The 16732-nt window shown below is 37.8% G+C and overlaps 2 protein-coding genes across 2 annotated transcripts in view; one reads left to right on the top strand and one right to left on the bottom strand.

Annotated features, from left to right (window-relative positions):
• The window catches only part of LOC140144458 (uncharacterized), a 44193-nt gene that overhangs the window by 11170 nt on the left and 16291 nt on the right, over positions 1 to 16732 (bottom strand). Inside the window, exons 8-10 of the mRNA XM_072166269.1 lie at positions 6347 to 6540; positions 4061 to 4152; positions 2207 to 2402 (exon numbers count right to left, since the gene is read on the bottom strand). Of these exons, the coding sequence (XP_072022370.1) occupies positions 2207 to 2402; positions 4061 to 4152; positions 6347 to 6540 (482 nt within the window). The remainder of the gene's footprint in view (positions 1 to 2206; positions 2403 to 4060; positions 4153 to 6346; positions 6541 to 16732) is intronic.
• Positions 9902 to 12713, top strand: LOC140144452 (E3 ubiquitin-protein ligase TRIM45-like). The gene is made up of 2 exons (XM_072166262.1): positions 9902 to 10004; positions 10561 to 12713. The coding sequence occupies exon 2, from the start codon at positions 10804 to 10806 to the stop codon at positions 12304 to 12306; it is 1503 nt and encodes a 500-aa protein (XP_072022363.1). The 5' UTR covers positions 9902 to 10004; positions 10561 to 10803; the 3' UTR covers positions 12307 to 12713.

The following is a 16732-nucleotide window of genomic DNA, read 5'->3' as shown; positions in this document are numbered from 1 at the left end:
CTTACTCTGTACAAAGAAAGGTTTCAGACAGTACATTGTTATCCTATCCCATGACACACCCATAGCTCCATGTATAACCACCACAGCTATAAAACCGTTACCATATCATGTATGATGGTACTTTCGCCAGGTTCCCCACCCCCCGTAATGTTGGGATGGCGTACGAAAGAAGTCACGTTAGCCTTCAATCGTCTTCTTCCGCGCTCACCACACCGTTAATATACGCTCTTCAGATTACCATAACGTATGATCTTCAACGTGAGATGGTCGTTTTAGAAGAGCACGCCAAGGTGGCAGACATGGTGTTGCTATGGATACAAACTTGGGTCAGACCTTTTACCTCGTCATCATGAACCTTTCTATAGCAAGAGTCTGTGATTGATGAGAAGACTTTCTAATGGCCAATTCTAGTGGAAATCCATACACCCCTTATGGAAGATGTGACCTTGATCTCCCACACATGGGGTTTAGATTTCAAATGGAGTTAGGTAACCCACATTTGAAATTTGTGGAAGATAAAAGTGATGTCTTTCATAGGGGGTGTACCTGCATCAAACTGCATGGTTTCATTTTTCAGATGAATATTATGAGCTCAATTTAGGAAAAATCAAACCAATTTTAATTTGCCTTTCCTTAATTACACCTGGCTGGTTTATTTTGTGCACTGAATTTTTCTGTTTTACTTTTAAATTATAAATGTGTCAAGACCCGTGACCTGAATGACTCGACTTGAGACTCAATTATTGACTTAACTGCAAGCCTAATGACCAGTTTTCATAACATTTGACAAACTTTTGGGTCTGACATTGGTAACTATTATTATAATTATTTACTCCAATGTCAACTTAAATCCATAACGTACGATCTCACTTTTTTCACACCTGACTTCTTGGCATATTAGTAGCATTAATTACTCATGTCCCAACTTACACCTATTGGAATCAGCCAAATTTGTTGTGTTAGTAGGTATAATAAATTTATAGAGCACTTTTGAAATAATGTCATAATTATGACTTTAAAACCCCAACAGAACTCCATGTTAAACAGCTGGAATAGCCAGTGGGGATTCTTTCACTTTACCTTGTTACTTCGGTATAAAATTTTGGACAAAAACCTTTCCGGGCACTTTACAGAATAATATTATTTCAGCATTTTAGGTAATGAATAAAAAAATTAAAATTTGAATGAAATGGATTCAAGTTCAGACATCTTGCAATGTGGATGGATATTCTGTACAAAGAAAGGTTTCAGACAGTGCATTGTTATCCTATCCCATGACACATCCATAGCTCCATGTATAACCACCACAGCTAGAAAACCGTTACCATAAAATGGTACTTTCGCCAGGTTCCCGTCCCCCCGTAATGTTGGTATGGCGTACGAAAGAAGTCACGTTAGCCTTCAATCGTCTTCTTCCGCGCTCACCACACCGTTAATGTATGCTCTTCAGAATTACCATAACGTATGATCTTCAACGTGAGATGGTCGTTTTAGAAGAACACGCCCGAGTGGCGGACATGGATGTTGCTATGGATACGACCTTGGGTCAGACCTTTTACCTAGTCATCACGAACCTTTCTATAGCAAGAGTCTGTGATTCATGAGAAGACTTCATAATGGGCCATTCTAGTGGAAATCCATACACCCCCTATGGAAGGCATGACCTTAATCTTCCAGGGGTGCAGATTATAAATGGAGTCACCTATTCAATTAACCCCATTTGAAATTCACACTCCCTGTGTGGAAGATCAAGGTCATGGCTTCCACAGGGGGTGTATGGATTTCAAACGGAATAACCCAATTTAACTCTTACGGCTAAAATGAACCCAATTTAAGAAAAAAAGTGAAACTTAATTTTGCTTGTCCTCTATACCATATCAACATATTTTGAAATAGGTGTGTAAAATACCCAAATAGGAGTGAAATACACACAAATAGGTATTAAATACACCCAAATAGGTGCAAAAATACACCCAAATAGGTGCAAAAATACACCCAAATAGGTGCAAAAATACACCCAAATAGGTGCAAAATTGTAAAATGCATCTAAATAGGTGTGAAATATACCCAAACAGGTGTGTAATACACCCAAAATAGGTGTAAAGTACACCTAAATGGGTGCAAAATATATCCAAACAGGTATAAAATACACTTAAATAGATGTGAAGTACACTTAATAAAAAGTTTTCTGTGTTAAATAACATACCTCTTCTTACTTCCTTGCCCTCCCTTTCTTTCATCTTCAGAGGACGATGACCTGCTGACCTTTGGTTGCTGTGCGCTTGACCTTTGACCTCTATCATCGGCAGCATTTTTGGAGCAGCTAGCTTGTGTATCTGACACTAACACTTGTGGTCGTGTTGTGGTTTGAGTTGGCGGTGCGTTCAACAGATTCAGTCCCGCTGAAAAAAAAACAATCAGAAATAGACACTGCATAATATAGCGGGACATTTTGGCCAGGTTTTAATTTTTGTGTTTTATACCCATAGGCTTTAATGTGTAACTGTTTGTAATCGCGAGAATAAAAAAACGCAAAACTGGTCTGAACATTTCAAATCACACAAAATTGATATTGGAAAATATCATGCTTTACAGTACTACTCCCCATTCCAGAAAAATGTAGCGCTAATTTTTTGAGATAAAATATTTTTTAAGCTCAATCCTACTCATTTTGTATGGTACTAACTGGAGATAAAAGAAAAAGTTATCTTTTTTTTAAACTAATTTCTTGAAAAAAGAGCCAAAAATATGCATTTTCAGCACGTTTTCTAACAATCAGGTCACAAAAATTGGATCAAGAATTCAAAATCTTGAATATATGCCTATATTTTGCTCTAATTCTCACTTTTTTGTGTTACTATAATTAAATGATTGGTTATAAAAATGAAACATGTCTTTACCAAAAATAAGACTGCATAAACTGAAATTAGTCTTAGTACAAGTCTTTGGGCTTTATTGTCACAGCACACAAAAAACGCCCTAAAATGTTTTTGGCACTTATTTCCAAAAATTGGCCAAATATTAAAATTTCACTCATCTAAAGGATTATGATTTAGCGGTTTCATTTGGTAAAACAGGGTAATACATTTTTATCCCAAAAACTTAGTGCTGTATTTTTCCAGAATATGCATGGAGTAGATAAAAATGTGGGAAAAAATATTGCAATAATGTTAAAAGCTCAAATATTTTGCCTAAAATTTACAGACCAAAAAAATGCATTTTTAAATTTACCCAAACATACATGCATTGACTTAAAATTGATACAAAGGTTAGAAAAAAGCTTGTTCCATACAACTGAAGATCTATAAAGTAAAGTTTTCTTTCCAGAAGAAGTTTTTCCATACTGGTGCATTTGATATACATGTATGTAGAATGGGTGAAAGGCAAATTTTGAAGAAAGATACTCGATCAGGAGCAATGTGTGCCAGATATGTGTCAGGCATGAAATTTTGCATATTATTTGAACATGTTCCTAATAACATTTTCTTAGACCTTTTTTAGAGCATTATATAGAAATGGTGCCCAAAACATCTGCCAAAAATCACTTCCCCCCCCCCCCCCCTCTTTCGCCCTGCCAAATATAGTCTCCGCCTCTTGGCCTGCCAAAAAATCTTTTGACCCCCCCCCCCACCGCCTAAAAATAAACAGTCTGTAACCAGGAGCAATTTGTTTCTGAACATTGCTCCTGGTTCACTGGGATTTTACAAGAACCAGGAGCAATTTCTGAAGAAACAAGTAATTTTCAAATAGTAAATCCTTTTCTGCATATACAATACAGCATACCAGCACATACTACATCAAGTGCAAAACTGGAACCAGGAACAATTTATTTTAGAAAATTACTCCTGGTTCATGTGAATATTACAAGGACCAAGAGCAATTGGTGGCTTTACGAGAGCAAATTTGCTCTCAGCGCCCACTTATATCTAGGCTTGACCCCCTATAATTCACCACCCTGGGGTACCCTACACATAAGTATTGCACCACCCCTAAGTCTGTCTTACATATTGGGTGCTGAAATGAAATGAGGCTGTATAGCTAGCTTCATTCATCCACATACCTTGAGCAACTTTGGGGTTACAGTGCAGCTGAGTTGAGGCATAGAGTACTGCTAGACCTAGCTCTGAGACTGGGATTGGTCGTAGACCACGTCTGAAATGAAACAAGAAAAGTGTTTGTGCTAACAAGTGACATTGAACCATTATCTATTTATCTTTTATTCTATTTATTAGTAACAGTGGGCTATACATGGGTAATATTTAGTTTGATTTTCTAAACAGTTTTTTAAATTCCATTTGCCCTATCTCAACACAAAATCCTTCATAGTACTCCTTTTCTGGCATATTGCTATGATTTTGGTGTCTACATATATGTAAATGAGCTAAAGATACCTAATTTTGAAAGTTTCATGAAAATCGGACATTACGTTTTCTTAAAAATTGCCATTTTGGGTCAAAATTGAGTGTGAGGGCGCTTATAGATTTTGCAAATTTTCTTCCTTTCGGTATTTTAATGTTTACATCTATGAAGATACACCGAAGTTTGATCTGCTCGAGAAATTTGAGCTTTTTAGCAGAAGTAGTTTGTCCACAATGCTCAGCAGAACATTCATTTGGATGTCACCATTAGATTGTACATGAGAAAAGCTTGTTGACTCCCATGTATTTGTTTAGCAGTATCGAAGAAACATTCAAACAAGTGCTACGGACAAACTAATTGAGATAAAATGCTCAAATTTCTTGAACAGTTTGAACTACTGTTTCCAGTGCACACAATCAAGGTCACAGTCAACAGGAACATGACTAGTATACCTCATGCTTGATAATAAGACAAGCATATTACAATAGGAACTGCAGTCACTGATCTGAAACAAAGCTAGCACATAAAATCAGAGCTTTTATGGGATATCTGTTAAACTATTTTATTGAAGCAGTACATCATCAGTGTACATGTACACATAATGCAAATTTAGGTTAAAAATCTCCTAGTTGATATTAAATGCATGAAAATGACTGCATCAGTTGTGCAGGCATGGCAGTAATATGCAAATGTCCCCTGTATTTATGCACCTGTCATTTGCAACCCTGACCCCCAGGTACCCAGCACTTGACCAGCTAAAAATGTCCCTACATGTACCAGCCGAAAATTTGTGGGGGGGGGGGGGGCTACGGTGGAGACTCGATAATGGCAGGTTGGGCTGGGGGCCCCGGACTTGGTTGAGGACTCACCATTCAAAGATGCCCCACCTTGAATGGAAGTAGGCTGGGCCTATAGACGAATCCAACGAGCCAAGTCATGGTCAGGATTTGGTCGGCCATCTTTGGTTTCCCGCTAGCACCAACCTGGGGTTTTGAGCGCCCGATTGTGCAAATAAAAGCCGCCTAACACCTAGAGAAGATGCAAAGACGAGGAGGGTTAATAGAATACAATAGAGGCAATCCTGTCGCATCAATTCATACATAGTCCTTTTGTTCATCCATTTGTACATCTATGAATAGATGCGACAGGATTACCTGCGGAATTATCTCTATTGTATTATTCTATTAACCCTCCTCGACCTTCTCTAGGCGTAAGGCGGCTTTTATTTGCACAACTGTTGGAACTGTATTGTCTTGTAAATCATTCTTTTGTCTACCTGTGTTTTCGCGGAAGGTGTAGAACGGGTGATGGAATGCAGTTTAAAATTTCCGCCAAGGCCGAATCATTTCACATTTTGGATGCATTGTAGCCGACGGGGACCCAACTAAAGGCTGCTAGTCAGGTGTAGGAATGCGTGTATTTGGATTCGTCTATACTGTTTCTCATCTCAAGTTGAGAGTGCGGTCAGTGCGTTTACAAAGTTGCGTCGCCACCAGATTAGGTTAGTGTGTGCAATTAAAATCTGGTACTCTGCAAAATACACACATTACTTACTTGAGACGAGATGCAGTATAGCTGATGCATGGGGGCTTTGACAATTTTCAAAAGTGATTGCCACCCATCACAAGTCTCCATATAATAATAGTACCCGGGGGCATGGGCGTCAATCCACCTATTGGCAAAATGACCCTTTTTTTTGTTCTTTTCAACCACTTTTTAGCAATTTTGGCTGGTTGCCCCCCCACATTTCAAGCTGGATTGGTGCTAATGTACCCAGTAATTGATATGAGGGCCTTAATTTGGTGGTTATTCCAGTTGCAATCCTTACACTCCATATGGAAGACATTGTTTTAATCTCCCACACAGAGAGCGTAAATTTCAAATGGGGTTACAAATATGGGGTGACTCCATTTGAGATCTACACCCCTTGTGTGGTCATGTCTTCCACAGGGGGTGTATGGATTTCAACTGGAATAGCCTTAATTACCTCTTGAGATGCATCATGACTTCCCTTATCCATTCCTGTGTGTCCTGTGTAGCAGCCTGCATACTATCTTCAGGGTCAGCATACATCACTATTGTATCAGGTTTGGTTATACAGGGGAATATCTCTCTATCCCCTTCCTGCATGAGGATCACTCTACCCCCTCCTAGCTCAATGGTATGACCCAGCTGCTTGTACTGTTTGGGGGAGAAGAGAATAATAGGAGAGAAATCACATACAGAGCTTTACAGAGTTTAGTACCATTTTAAACAAAATAGTTTCACACACACAGTACAGAGCTATAATTTTAAAACCATGTTACACATGCTACTCAAAAGATTCGAACTTTCAAGTGTCTTCTTCATAAAAATACCCTTTGAGGAAAATTAATTTAGCAATAAGTAAGTTTCAGGTAAATACTAAAACCAGTATTGTATAGCTCTGTATGTGAATTACTTTTGTCTGTTTTTGTATAGAACAGTATGTGATGTGACAGACGATTGTTGGCAAGCCATAAGGGGGTGCAAGAGATTTTTGGCACGTTGACATTCATGTATCTAGGGTATCTTTTAAATTGGCCACCCCAGTGAGACAAATAATTACTGCACAGCCCTTAAGACACCAAATTATCATACCATGAGTGTAAAATGAACATGCCAGCCCAGGTTTTGGCTTTTGTTACTGCATAAAGTCCCAAACTTAATTACCATTAGGCAAATTCACATTCATGCATTAGGCCATATCTTAATTAAATCCTGTGTCTCAAAGCTGCCGCACACGTTAGTAAAATCGTGAGCATTGTCCTCTTTGAAAATCAAGAAATTAATTTTTTTTATGTGTTTTTATTTATAAAAAACAAAAAAAACAAATAAAACCCAAAATTCATATTTGATCATAAGTTTCAGATTTTTTTTGCAGATTTTGGACACGAAAACAATAAAAGAGAAGAATAATGGTTTGTAGCAGTGATTTTATTTGTCTACTATTCCAACCTAGCAACCTGAATAATTTTTGCACACAATTAATTCTTGTCCGAAATCCTAAACTGACACATAAAAAAAATAAACATAAAAAAATACAATTATTGTATTAATTATTATTTTAAAAAAAACGCATTCCGCATTAGGTTTTCAATTTCTCACAAGCTTTGAGACACAGGATTTAATTAAGATATGGCCTTACGCAATGCGCAACTAGCGTAGTATAGGTATACTGCACCTAATTGCATGAAGTCATTCTATATCAATATACACAATGGAATATATGAGTCTCAATTTATTTGTTAATTATATAAGCCACAGTATTATCATCAAATATAAATTAATGGGGGGGGGGGAGCTACACGGTAAAAAAACCTGAATCCCATTGGCCTGTGTAAAAGTCCAGCTCCAGCACTGCTTGTACTTTTTATAAGAAATTTTGATTTGTTAGGTTTGGTTAGGGCATATTCAAATACTTTGATGCAGCCCCCTCCCCCCCAACAAGTGTTTGTGAATGGTCCCTAATCATGTGGAACCTGTTATCATTTTCCACAAAATTAGTGAAAATATAATTTCACAAAAATAAAAGCAATACGAATCCACAGTGAAAAATTACTTTAGTCTTTGCATAGACATTCACCCGGTCACATTTCATGCATATTGTGGTTGCACATGGATTGGAGCCAAGAATACACTCCCTAGGCATGTTGCCACAATTTATTATCATTATCTCATTTGGGCTACTTTCCAGTTTGCAAGGGAATTATCGAGGGGAATTATTACCTTTTATTCAATCAAAATAACCAATCTGGAATGTTCAGTTCAAACTTAAGTATTTTAATTAATTGAGCAAAAAAGAATAGTTAAAACAAATAGTATTTTCTGGCATCAAGAATTATATCTGAACTACACAAAGTGCATTTAAGTAGAGCCTACCTGCACTGGAGATGTCTACAAGATATTGCATTTTTAACCTTGCCCTTTTTCCAGAACATGACATATTAGCAGAAAAGCATGTGCAGTGATCTAGATGTGACTTAAAGGCTTAATGTACGATTTCCTTCAAATTTTAAATTTGTCATTATATACTCAAAATGCTGAAATAAAACTATTAATAATGATCGGGAATGGTTTCTGTCCATTTTGAGCTGAAATAACGAGGTAACGTGAAAGAAACACTGCTTGTTATTTTGGCCGCTTAACACGCAGTTCTATGGGGGACATAAAGTCATAATTTCTTGAATTATGACTTTATGTCGAACTTTGCTCTGTTTACCTCCAAACACAACAAATTTGGCTGATTCCATTAGGGGTGGTGCAATAATTATGTGTACCGGGGGAATTATAGGGGGGGCAAAGATTTTTGGCAGGCCAAAAGGGGGGGCAACCATTTTTGGCAGGTCAAAAGGGGGGGGGTCAAGTGATTTTTGGCAGGTCGAAAGGGGGGCAAGCAATTTTGGGCACAGATATTTTGGGCACCGTTTATATTACGCCCTAAAAGGCGTGGGAAAACGTTTGGAATACGTTCAAATATGCAAAATTTTCTGCTCGCTGCGCTCGCACTATATGATAAGACAATTTAAGGTTTTAAATTTGGGTTCCCCAAAATATTGCATGTGTAAGGGGGGGGGCAAAGATTTTTTGGCACATCAAAAGGGGGGCAAAGGTTTTTGGCACGTCGAAAGGGGGGGCAAAGATTTTTGGCATGTCCAGAGGGGGGCAAGCAATTTTGGCAGACCATTTTGAGAATTCACCCCGGTACACATAATTATTGCACCACCCCTTAGGTGCAAGTTACGACATGTAAACATTACAAATATGTGACCGTCCACGGCGAATGAGCCGTAAATTCCTCCCCGGTCAATTTTGTTTTATTTCGTGTTTAAAAATAAACATCATAAACTTAAAATGGTATATCATTTGACTTCAAACGATATCCAGAAGCCGGGTTATGGTTTGTTAAACTTTGCTCCTTCAACAAAATTATAGCTTTTTACGTTTTTACATGTGTCTCTTTTTCCACATTGCTGGCAATATATATCAAACGGTCATAATTGGCGGTCATTTCAAATCATCCCCAAGTCAACGAGGTTTAAGAAAGTTCTCTCATTGTTAATTGTTGGTTATGCATACCTGTACAAAATACAATGCCTGGTAACCCACCACTTGAACAGGATTTAGCAAAAGCAAACAAAGACCAGAGCTATTAAAAGTTCTATAGCCGGCCATCTAAGGTAGAAGCTTATTATCCACTTCAACAATAGGAGTATTGATTAGTTTTTGACTATGAAAATAAGACGGATGTCGGGCCAGCTTAAGTTATCAATGAATACGACCTTCGTACACATTTTACACCGTAACACAGAATACAATTTAGGGAATTTACGGCTCGTTTGTGCTGCCGGGTCACATATGCAAAAAAATCAGGTTTGAAAAAAATTAACCAAATTCATATTATAAGATCGTACATTATGACTTTAATGGTGCTATAACAAATTTTACTATGCTTTTGGCAGCACACACTTTGCTTTAAATATTGGGCTGCTCTATTGACCAAAAGTCTTTGGCAACACTACTGTAAAGCAACTATGATGCCTACCAATTTAATGCATTGACCAGATGCAGCCATGGTAGTCGTAATGTTATAATGTCTTTATAGACCTCGCTTGTTGAAACTACATGTACTGTAAGTGTATGATTGACCACTTCGTATGACAAAATCAAAATGGCGGCTACACCGTCTCTTGTGAAAGGGCAAGAGGATTTTCAAGAAGAGTTGCTAGCTAATTAAAGTTCTTTGCCAAGACCAAAGGAAAAACTTACATTTTTCTGCTGACAGTTTCGCCAGAAACCTTCTGGCTTTCTCAAAGCGATTGATGTTGTTATTGATCCATCTGCTTGGAGCGGGAATCCCGGCCGGATGTTATTGTTTTACCGAAGTACTCCTGTCTCCAACGTTGGTCTTGAGCAGAGGATCAAAGATGTGGCTCAGAAAGAATGTCCCCTCGTCTCTGTTCATGGTGTTGTCTCCTCTCTTGCGAATCCATACTGATTCCTTGACCCATCGTGCCCTGCGGTTTTCAATAACATCCGGCCGGGATTCCCGCTCCAAGCAGATGGATCAATAACAACATCAATCGCTTTGAGAAAGCCAGAAGGTTTCTGGCGAAACTGTCAGCAGAAAAAGTTTTTCCTTTGGTCTTGGCAAAGAACTTTAATTAGCTGTTTAATCAACAGACCTGATGAACCTCTTCAGTCATTCAAGAAGAGTTCTTAACCTGTTCTATCTGTGCTGAGCTGTATGATGGTGAGGAACACAAGGCAAAATTCTTGCCATGTCTGCATTCTTTCTGTAAGTCATGTTTACATAAACACGCCAAGAAACAACTGAAATTTGACTGTCCACTGTGTCGTAATGAAGTACAAACACCAGATGGGGAGGTGGATAATCTACCAGCTAATTTTATCGTAGAGAACTTGATGGCGTACAAAGATTCATTTAAATCGTCTGTCTCTTGTGGGAGTTGTGATGAGGAAGGAACTACAGCGGTAAGCTTTTGTCACAACTGTGGGTGTTTCTTGTGCCATGCATGCATCCAAAGTCACCGGAAAATGCGCACCCTACGGGACCACAAACTGTCAACGACAGAGGAGCTCCAAGAAAACAAATATAACCCAAAAATGCAAACTGTATACTGTGAAAAACATCCAAAGAAAGAGTTGATAATGTTCTGTTCTGAAGAAAAGTGCATGGTTCCGATATGTGATGTTTGTGGACACGTTGATCACCGTGGGCATAACTTAGCTGAGCTTACGGTCGTTGTCCCCGATATCATCAACACCGTTCAGCAATCCTGTGCACGGTCCCAAGAGCGAAATCAAGAACTGATCAAAAAGCGAGCAGCCGTTGAAACGCTGAAAGAATCTCTGACAAAAAACTTCAACAAGAAGAAGAAAGATTTGCAAGAATCGGAACAGAATCTCTACAACAAAATGCACACTAGATGCAGTGACGCCCACAAAGAACTGCAAGAAATGTATGATGCGGAAATGCAAAACATGAACAAGAAAATAGAATCTATTGACTCTCTCTCCTCCCAGATAACTAGCGCCTGTGAGTTTGCTACCAATGCCTGCGATATGAGTCTACCAACACAGCTGCTATCCTCTCACAAGCAAATTATGAATAGACTTTATGAGCTGGAAAAAACACAGCTGCCTGACACAGAATCACTCCAAACTGAGATAACTTTCACTTTGATGCACTACACATCGATACAACTATTTCAGGTGTTTTTGCTTCCCATATGGAAGCTGTACATCGGACCCCGGTTTCGATATTTGGGGACGAGGACTTTGATTATCGGTACCATGCTAGTATTTTTCATTCTTGCAAGCCTGTATCCTTCTCAGATTGATCCTTCTCAGTGTACAATTGAATTGCAGCAGGACAAGCGAGACGTGGAAGGACTAAACATCGGTCCTATATATAAAGCCACTTTGCAGACTGCAGACAACAAGGGCAACAATATTACTACTGGAGGAGCAAGGGTAGATGTTTCACAACTCAATTTTCATCTTGATATACAAGATAATAATGATGGCACATATGAGTTTGAGTACTACTCCTTTGGGGCTATTCATGTCAACATTAATGGTAAACCAATATGGGGGAGTCCTTTCAATGATTTGTCAAAACTTGAACCAAAGCTGTGCATAATTCGATCAGAACCAAAACCAAATAGCCGCTATTATAGAAAAACTATTGTACAAACTATAGATTCTACTGGATACCATATAAAGACTGGTGGTGTGAAGGTAGTAGCAACAAGTTGTGGGTGGCACCCACCTGTGCATGATAACAAAGATGGTACATATTGGTTTGAATATGAGCCTGGCTGCCTGCCGCGGCTAACTGTAACCATTAATGGGAAACATATCAAAGGAAGTCCATTTGATTATGATGATGAGAGCCTTAACTAACAAATTGTGTACAAATGCCATAGAGTATGTGACATCAAGTTGGGGACATATAATGCGTTCAAGTAAAATCTTAACTGAATCTTAATCTTCTTGAATGACTGAACTAATTGATATACAATTAATGTACATGGCCATGCGTTTTAAACTGGGTACACCAATAGGGTGGAGCAGTACTCTTGTGCGAGATTTTTTGTGCTAATTATCATTACTTTTAAGTCAAGGGTGTCAGTTACCTAGACAAATTACCTATCAATTTAAAGCTTTTGATGAGACATTTGTATTGATACCATAACATTTTATGTAGCACTGACCATTCTAAAGTTATTTGGATTTTAATGAAAAAATGACAGGGTGGAGCCAAGGATTGATATGGAGGATTGATATGTAAATTTAACTAAATATTTCAAAAAAATGGGGATATATTGATATCTTTACTTCTTTTAATTGGTTTTATGTTGTTAAGACTTAAGAACAATAGTTTAGAAGCTAAAAAAGGTAACTCTGTCTTTATATTTAGTGAATTTCTATTGCAAATCACTCTATCACAGAAAATGCCTTAAATTGTGTGTTTCAAATATGTTCGCACACAGTGAAACCTGTAGCAGGTTTCACAATAAAAGTATACATTTTTTAAAGCTCTTGAGCCAGGAACTCAAATATGATGTTCTTTTCAGCATAGAGTATAATATGTAAAAAATATATCCCACTGAAGATCAAACATTTTTTATGGAAAATGTTGCTATTCAACTTCCACTCCCGGGGTACTCAAGTTTGGTTTTGGTAGGGACGTGTCATTGAGAATTTGAAAGTGGACCCATAAATATACCAATTTTTCAAGAAATTTGGACCCATTGATATACCAAAAGTCAAAATTTTGGCCAAATTTAACCCAAATTGTCTTACTTTTTACAAATTTTCCCAAAATTTTGGGGAAATTTTGCTTGGTGTAATGATTTATATCTTTATGTACATTTTGGTGAGGATAAAATTAATCTTATCCTTAGATGTAAATTCCACAAGAATGTATTATTTTGTGACACCACAAGCTGCTTCAACCAGGCCAAGCCCAGCAATTGTCAAATGTGACCCAAAGGTCACTGTGTCCATGTCCCATGGATTGCATTGAAATAAAACATTCAGGTGAAATAAAAGAAGCAAAGGGTTAACATTTTTTGTCTGAAAGTAAACATGGCAGCAAAATAAAGTAAATGCCATTGGATTAAAGGAGTATTTCGTGATCCTAGCATCCTCTTTTTATCATATTTTTCAGCAGATAACCATGAAAAAAAGCTAAATTCCCAAAATTTCAGTTGATTCCGATTTTGTGTTTGCGAGCTCTGAATGATTATGTGGATTACACTGCTCCATAGACAATGTATTGTAATTTCATTCTGGTATACCAGAACGAAATTCAAATTTCACGATATCTTTGCTAAACGAATTAAACATTATGTAGCCAGAGGTTTCCAGCAGCCCTCGAATTAACCCACGGCACCGACGGCATATTGCCGTGGGTGCCCACCCCCATTGCCGCAATGCCCTCAAAATATGTCCTTTACCGACGGCAGTCGTGGGTGCCCTAGCCGGCCAGCCCTGCCCCTTCATTATAAAATCATTAACAAGTACTGGTTAAATCCCCGCAAAATTGTGGAAAATAAGATCGAAAATATTGAACACGATCGCTATTTTGAGCATCGTAACCCAGCTATCAATCACAGTATACACAATAGTTTGTTGTGAATTAATATTCATTACCCCTACGTATTACGTAAGCTTACATATTCAACCAATCACTTCGGCTTTTATACATTATCTGGTTGCTAGAAATGACTTCATTTTCTCGATTGGTCAGAGAAACACCTTCAGCGTATTATCGACCAATCAGAAACGCTGTTAGTAACTAAGCAGCTAAGCTTCCTCGACCTCGCGTGTCGTGAACAAATCTGAGCGCTGGGCAAATCAATTAATCTCTCGATTAGCAAGCAATGACTTCCCATTGCAAACCGATGGCGATACCCTTCCGGTATCGTCTTATCTTGTACATGTAAGCCCATCTCTAGATATTTTTTGCACGAAATAGTTTTTATACCGCGAAATTTGATCAATATTATTACCAAAGTTACAGCTGTTTCATCGCTGTTTCGAGTCAGTTTTGCAGCTCAGAACTAGGGATCGCAAAATTTAAGTAAATTAAACTGTTGATTTTTGATTGCTTTGTATTATTTTAGTGTAAAGTTGAGAGTCGAATTTCATTTTGGTGTCGAATTCAGCTGACGGCAATGCATCTATTCGCTTTTGAAAAATTGCCTTGGTGCCCTTCTCAAATTCAACAGTTGCCTTGATGCCCTTTTGAAATATTACAAATTGCCGTGCTGCCTTGCCTTTTCAGTGAAAATCCACGGCAATTATCAACTTGCCCTAAAAAGTTGCCGTGCCACTTCAGATCCTTAATTCGAGGGCTGGTTTACAGTGATATAAAAATCTCAACTTTTTTTGAGAAAAGTGGGGCATACTCGGCAGAGGGGTTTGACTCCCACCCTTTTTATTTTACCCCCACCCTTTTTATTGAGGCACCCTTTATACTGAAAATTCCTGACCCCCACGCTTTTTACTGAGGCACCCTTTATACTGAAAATTCTTGACCCCCACCACTTTTTGCTTTTTCCGCTATTTGTAAACTGACAAAGTTGCACGCAATTTGGTTCGAAGTATCAAGTACGCCGAATTCTGCACCTATTTCACATGTGCGAGTCCGATGTTTTTCTCTCCAATAAGTTAATTGATACATTACGTGAACAATGCAAATTATATGTGAAAAACTACTACTGCACTGTAAAATAAGCATTTTAATGAATAACTGTACTTTTATGGTGTTCAAATGTTGTTCTTGTCATGAAACTTGATGTACGCTGTGTTCAGCGACTATATCCTACTTCTTCCGTGCTCCTTCGCTCAATCAATTATGCATGTTAATGACGTCACTCATATACGATCAATGTAAAGAAAAATAACACGTCATGGAAAATCGGACATTTGCATATGACGTAGGTGTTTTGGCAGCGCTTCGGGGAGGATATTGTGTACATTGCACTGGATTCACGTAAACAAGCGCGAGCCTGCATCAAATGGAATTTTATCTTGCGACATAGTGTGCAAGTTTTGGTGATTTTCTTGGAACTATGATTATTTTATCATTCAATAAAAATATACTGTAAGTTGGAAGAAGCCCCACGCTTTTTATTTTAATCCCACGCTTTATATCAGTCCACGCTTTTTACCCAAAAAGTTTAAACCCCCACGCTTTCACCAATTTTCAGAATTTCGAACCGGCACGCATTATAAAGCGTGGACTGCCGAGTGTGTGGGGGGATGATGCCGTGGATCAGTGTCCGAAATAAGGAAAATCTGGAGGTTATCCGAGGATAACTAAAGCATAAATTCTGCTTGTCCTCAATACAACATTTTGGTTGTCCCTATAATGTGTCATACTTTTGGAGGTAAAATATAGTGATTGTCCAGGGGATAAGTACATAGCTCAACATGGTTGTCCCCAGTGATTTTTGGACAAGAGGATCAGTACTTATTTCGAACACTGCCATGGATCACAAAATGCCCTTTTAAGTCCAGCACGGATTATTTATACATGTAGGAAAATACTGATGGAAATCAGGTCTGCACAAATATACTAAAGGATAGTTTTGTGAACATTATCCTTGAATTGGAGCTAAGTACGTTCACAGGGGCATATTTGCATGCACTGTAAATTTTAACATTACTTTTTTGTTAGAAGAATTTGGACACATTTCTTAAATATCGGCACTGAGAAATATAAATTAATTAGCTTCTACTGACATTGAGAATTAAAGCAAATTTAACTTTACTTTTAAGGTTGGTCTTAACCCTGGAATTATGGAAGCTTTCGGGCCTCATAACTGCTAAATTATTGGTCTAAAGAATATAAAAGTATACATTTTTAGAATGGAAATGACTTGATGAATTCATCTGTGAGGTCCAATTTGGGCCAAAATGCTCATTTTTGGAGAAAATCACAAAAAAGGTTTTTTGGCCCACGTAACAAAAAAATTGTTTGGCCAAAAAATTTTTTTTATTAATTTTAAAAACTAGATAAAAATATCTAGGGACTTTTTTTTAATTTTTTTGAATTTTTACCAACTTTGAGAAATTTGCACCAAAATGGTCAAAAATGCAAAATTTTCAAAAAACCATAAAAAGCCTGATTTTCACCCCAAATTTCAAATATTTTTGGTGAAGTTGGTCAAAATTCAAAAAATAAAAAAACTGTCCCTAGATATTTTTATCTAGTTTTTAAAAAATTAATAAAAAAAACCCGTTTTTTGGGATTATCTCCAAAAATGAGCATTTTGGCCCAAATTGGACCTCACAGATGAATTCATCAAGTCATTTC

This window comes from Amphiura filiformis, unplaced genomic scaffold, assembly GCF_039555335.1.
Source record: "Amphiura filiformis unplaced genomic scaffold, Afil_fr2py scaffold_55, whole genome shotgun sequence".
In the NCBI taxonomy this organism is placed as follows: domain Eukaryota; kingdom Metazoa; phylum Echinodermata; class Ophiuroidea; order Amphilepidida; family Amphiuridae; genus Amphiura; species Amphiura filiformis.
The sequence above is the reverse complement of the archived record's forward strand: the minus strand, read 5'-3'. Positions and strand labels throughout refer to the sequence as shown.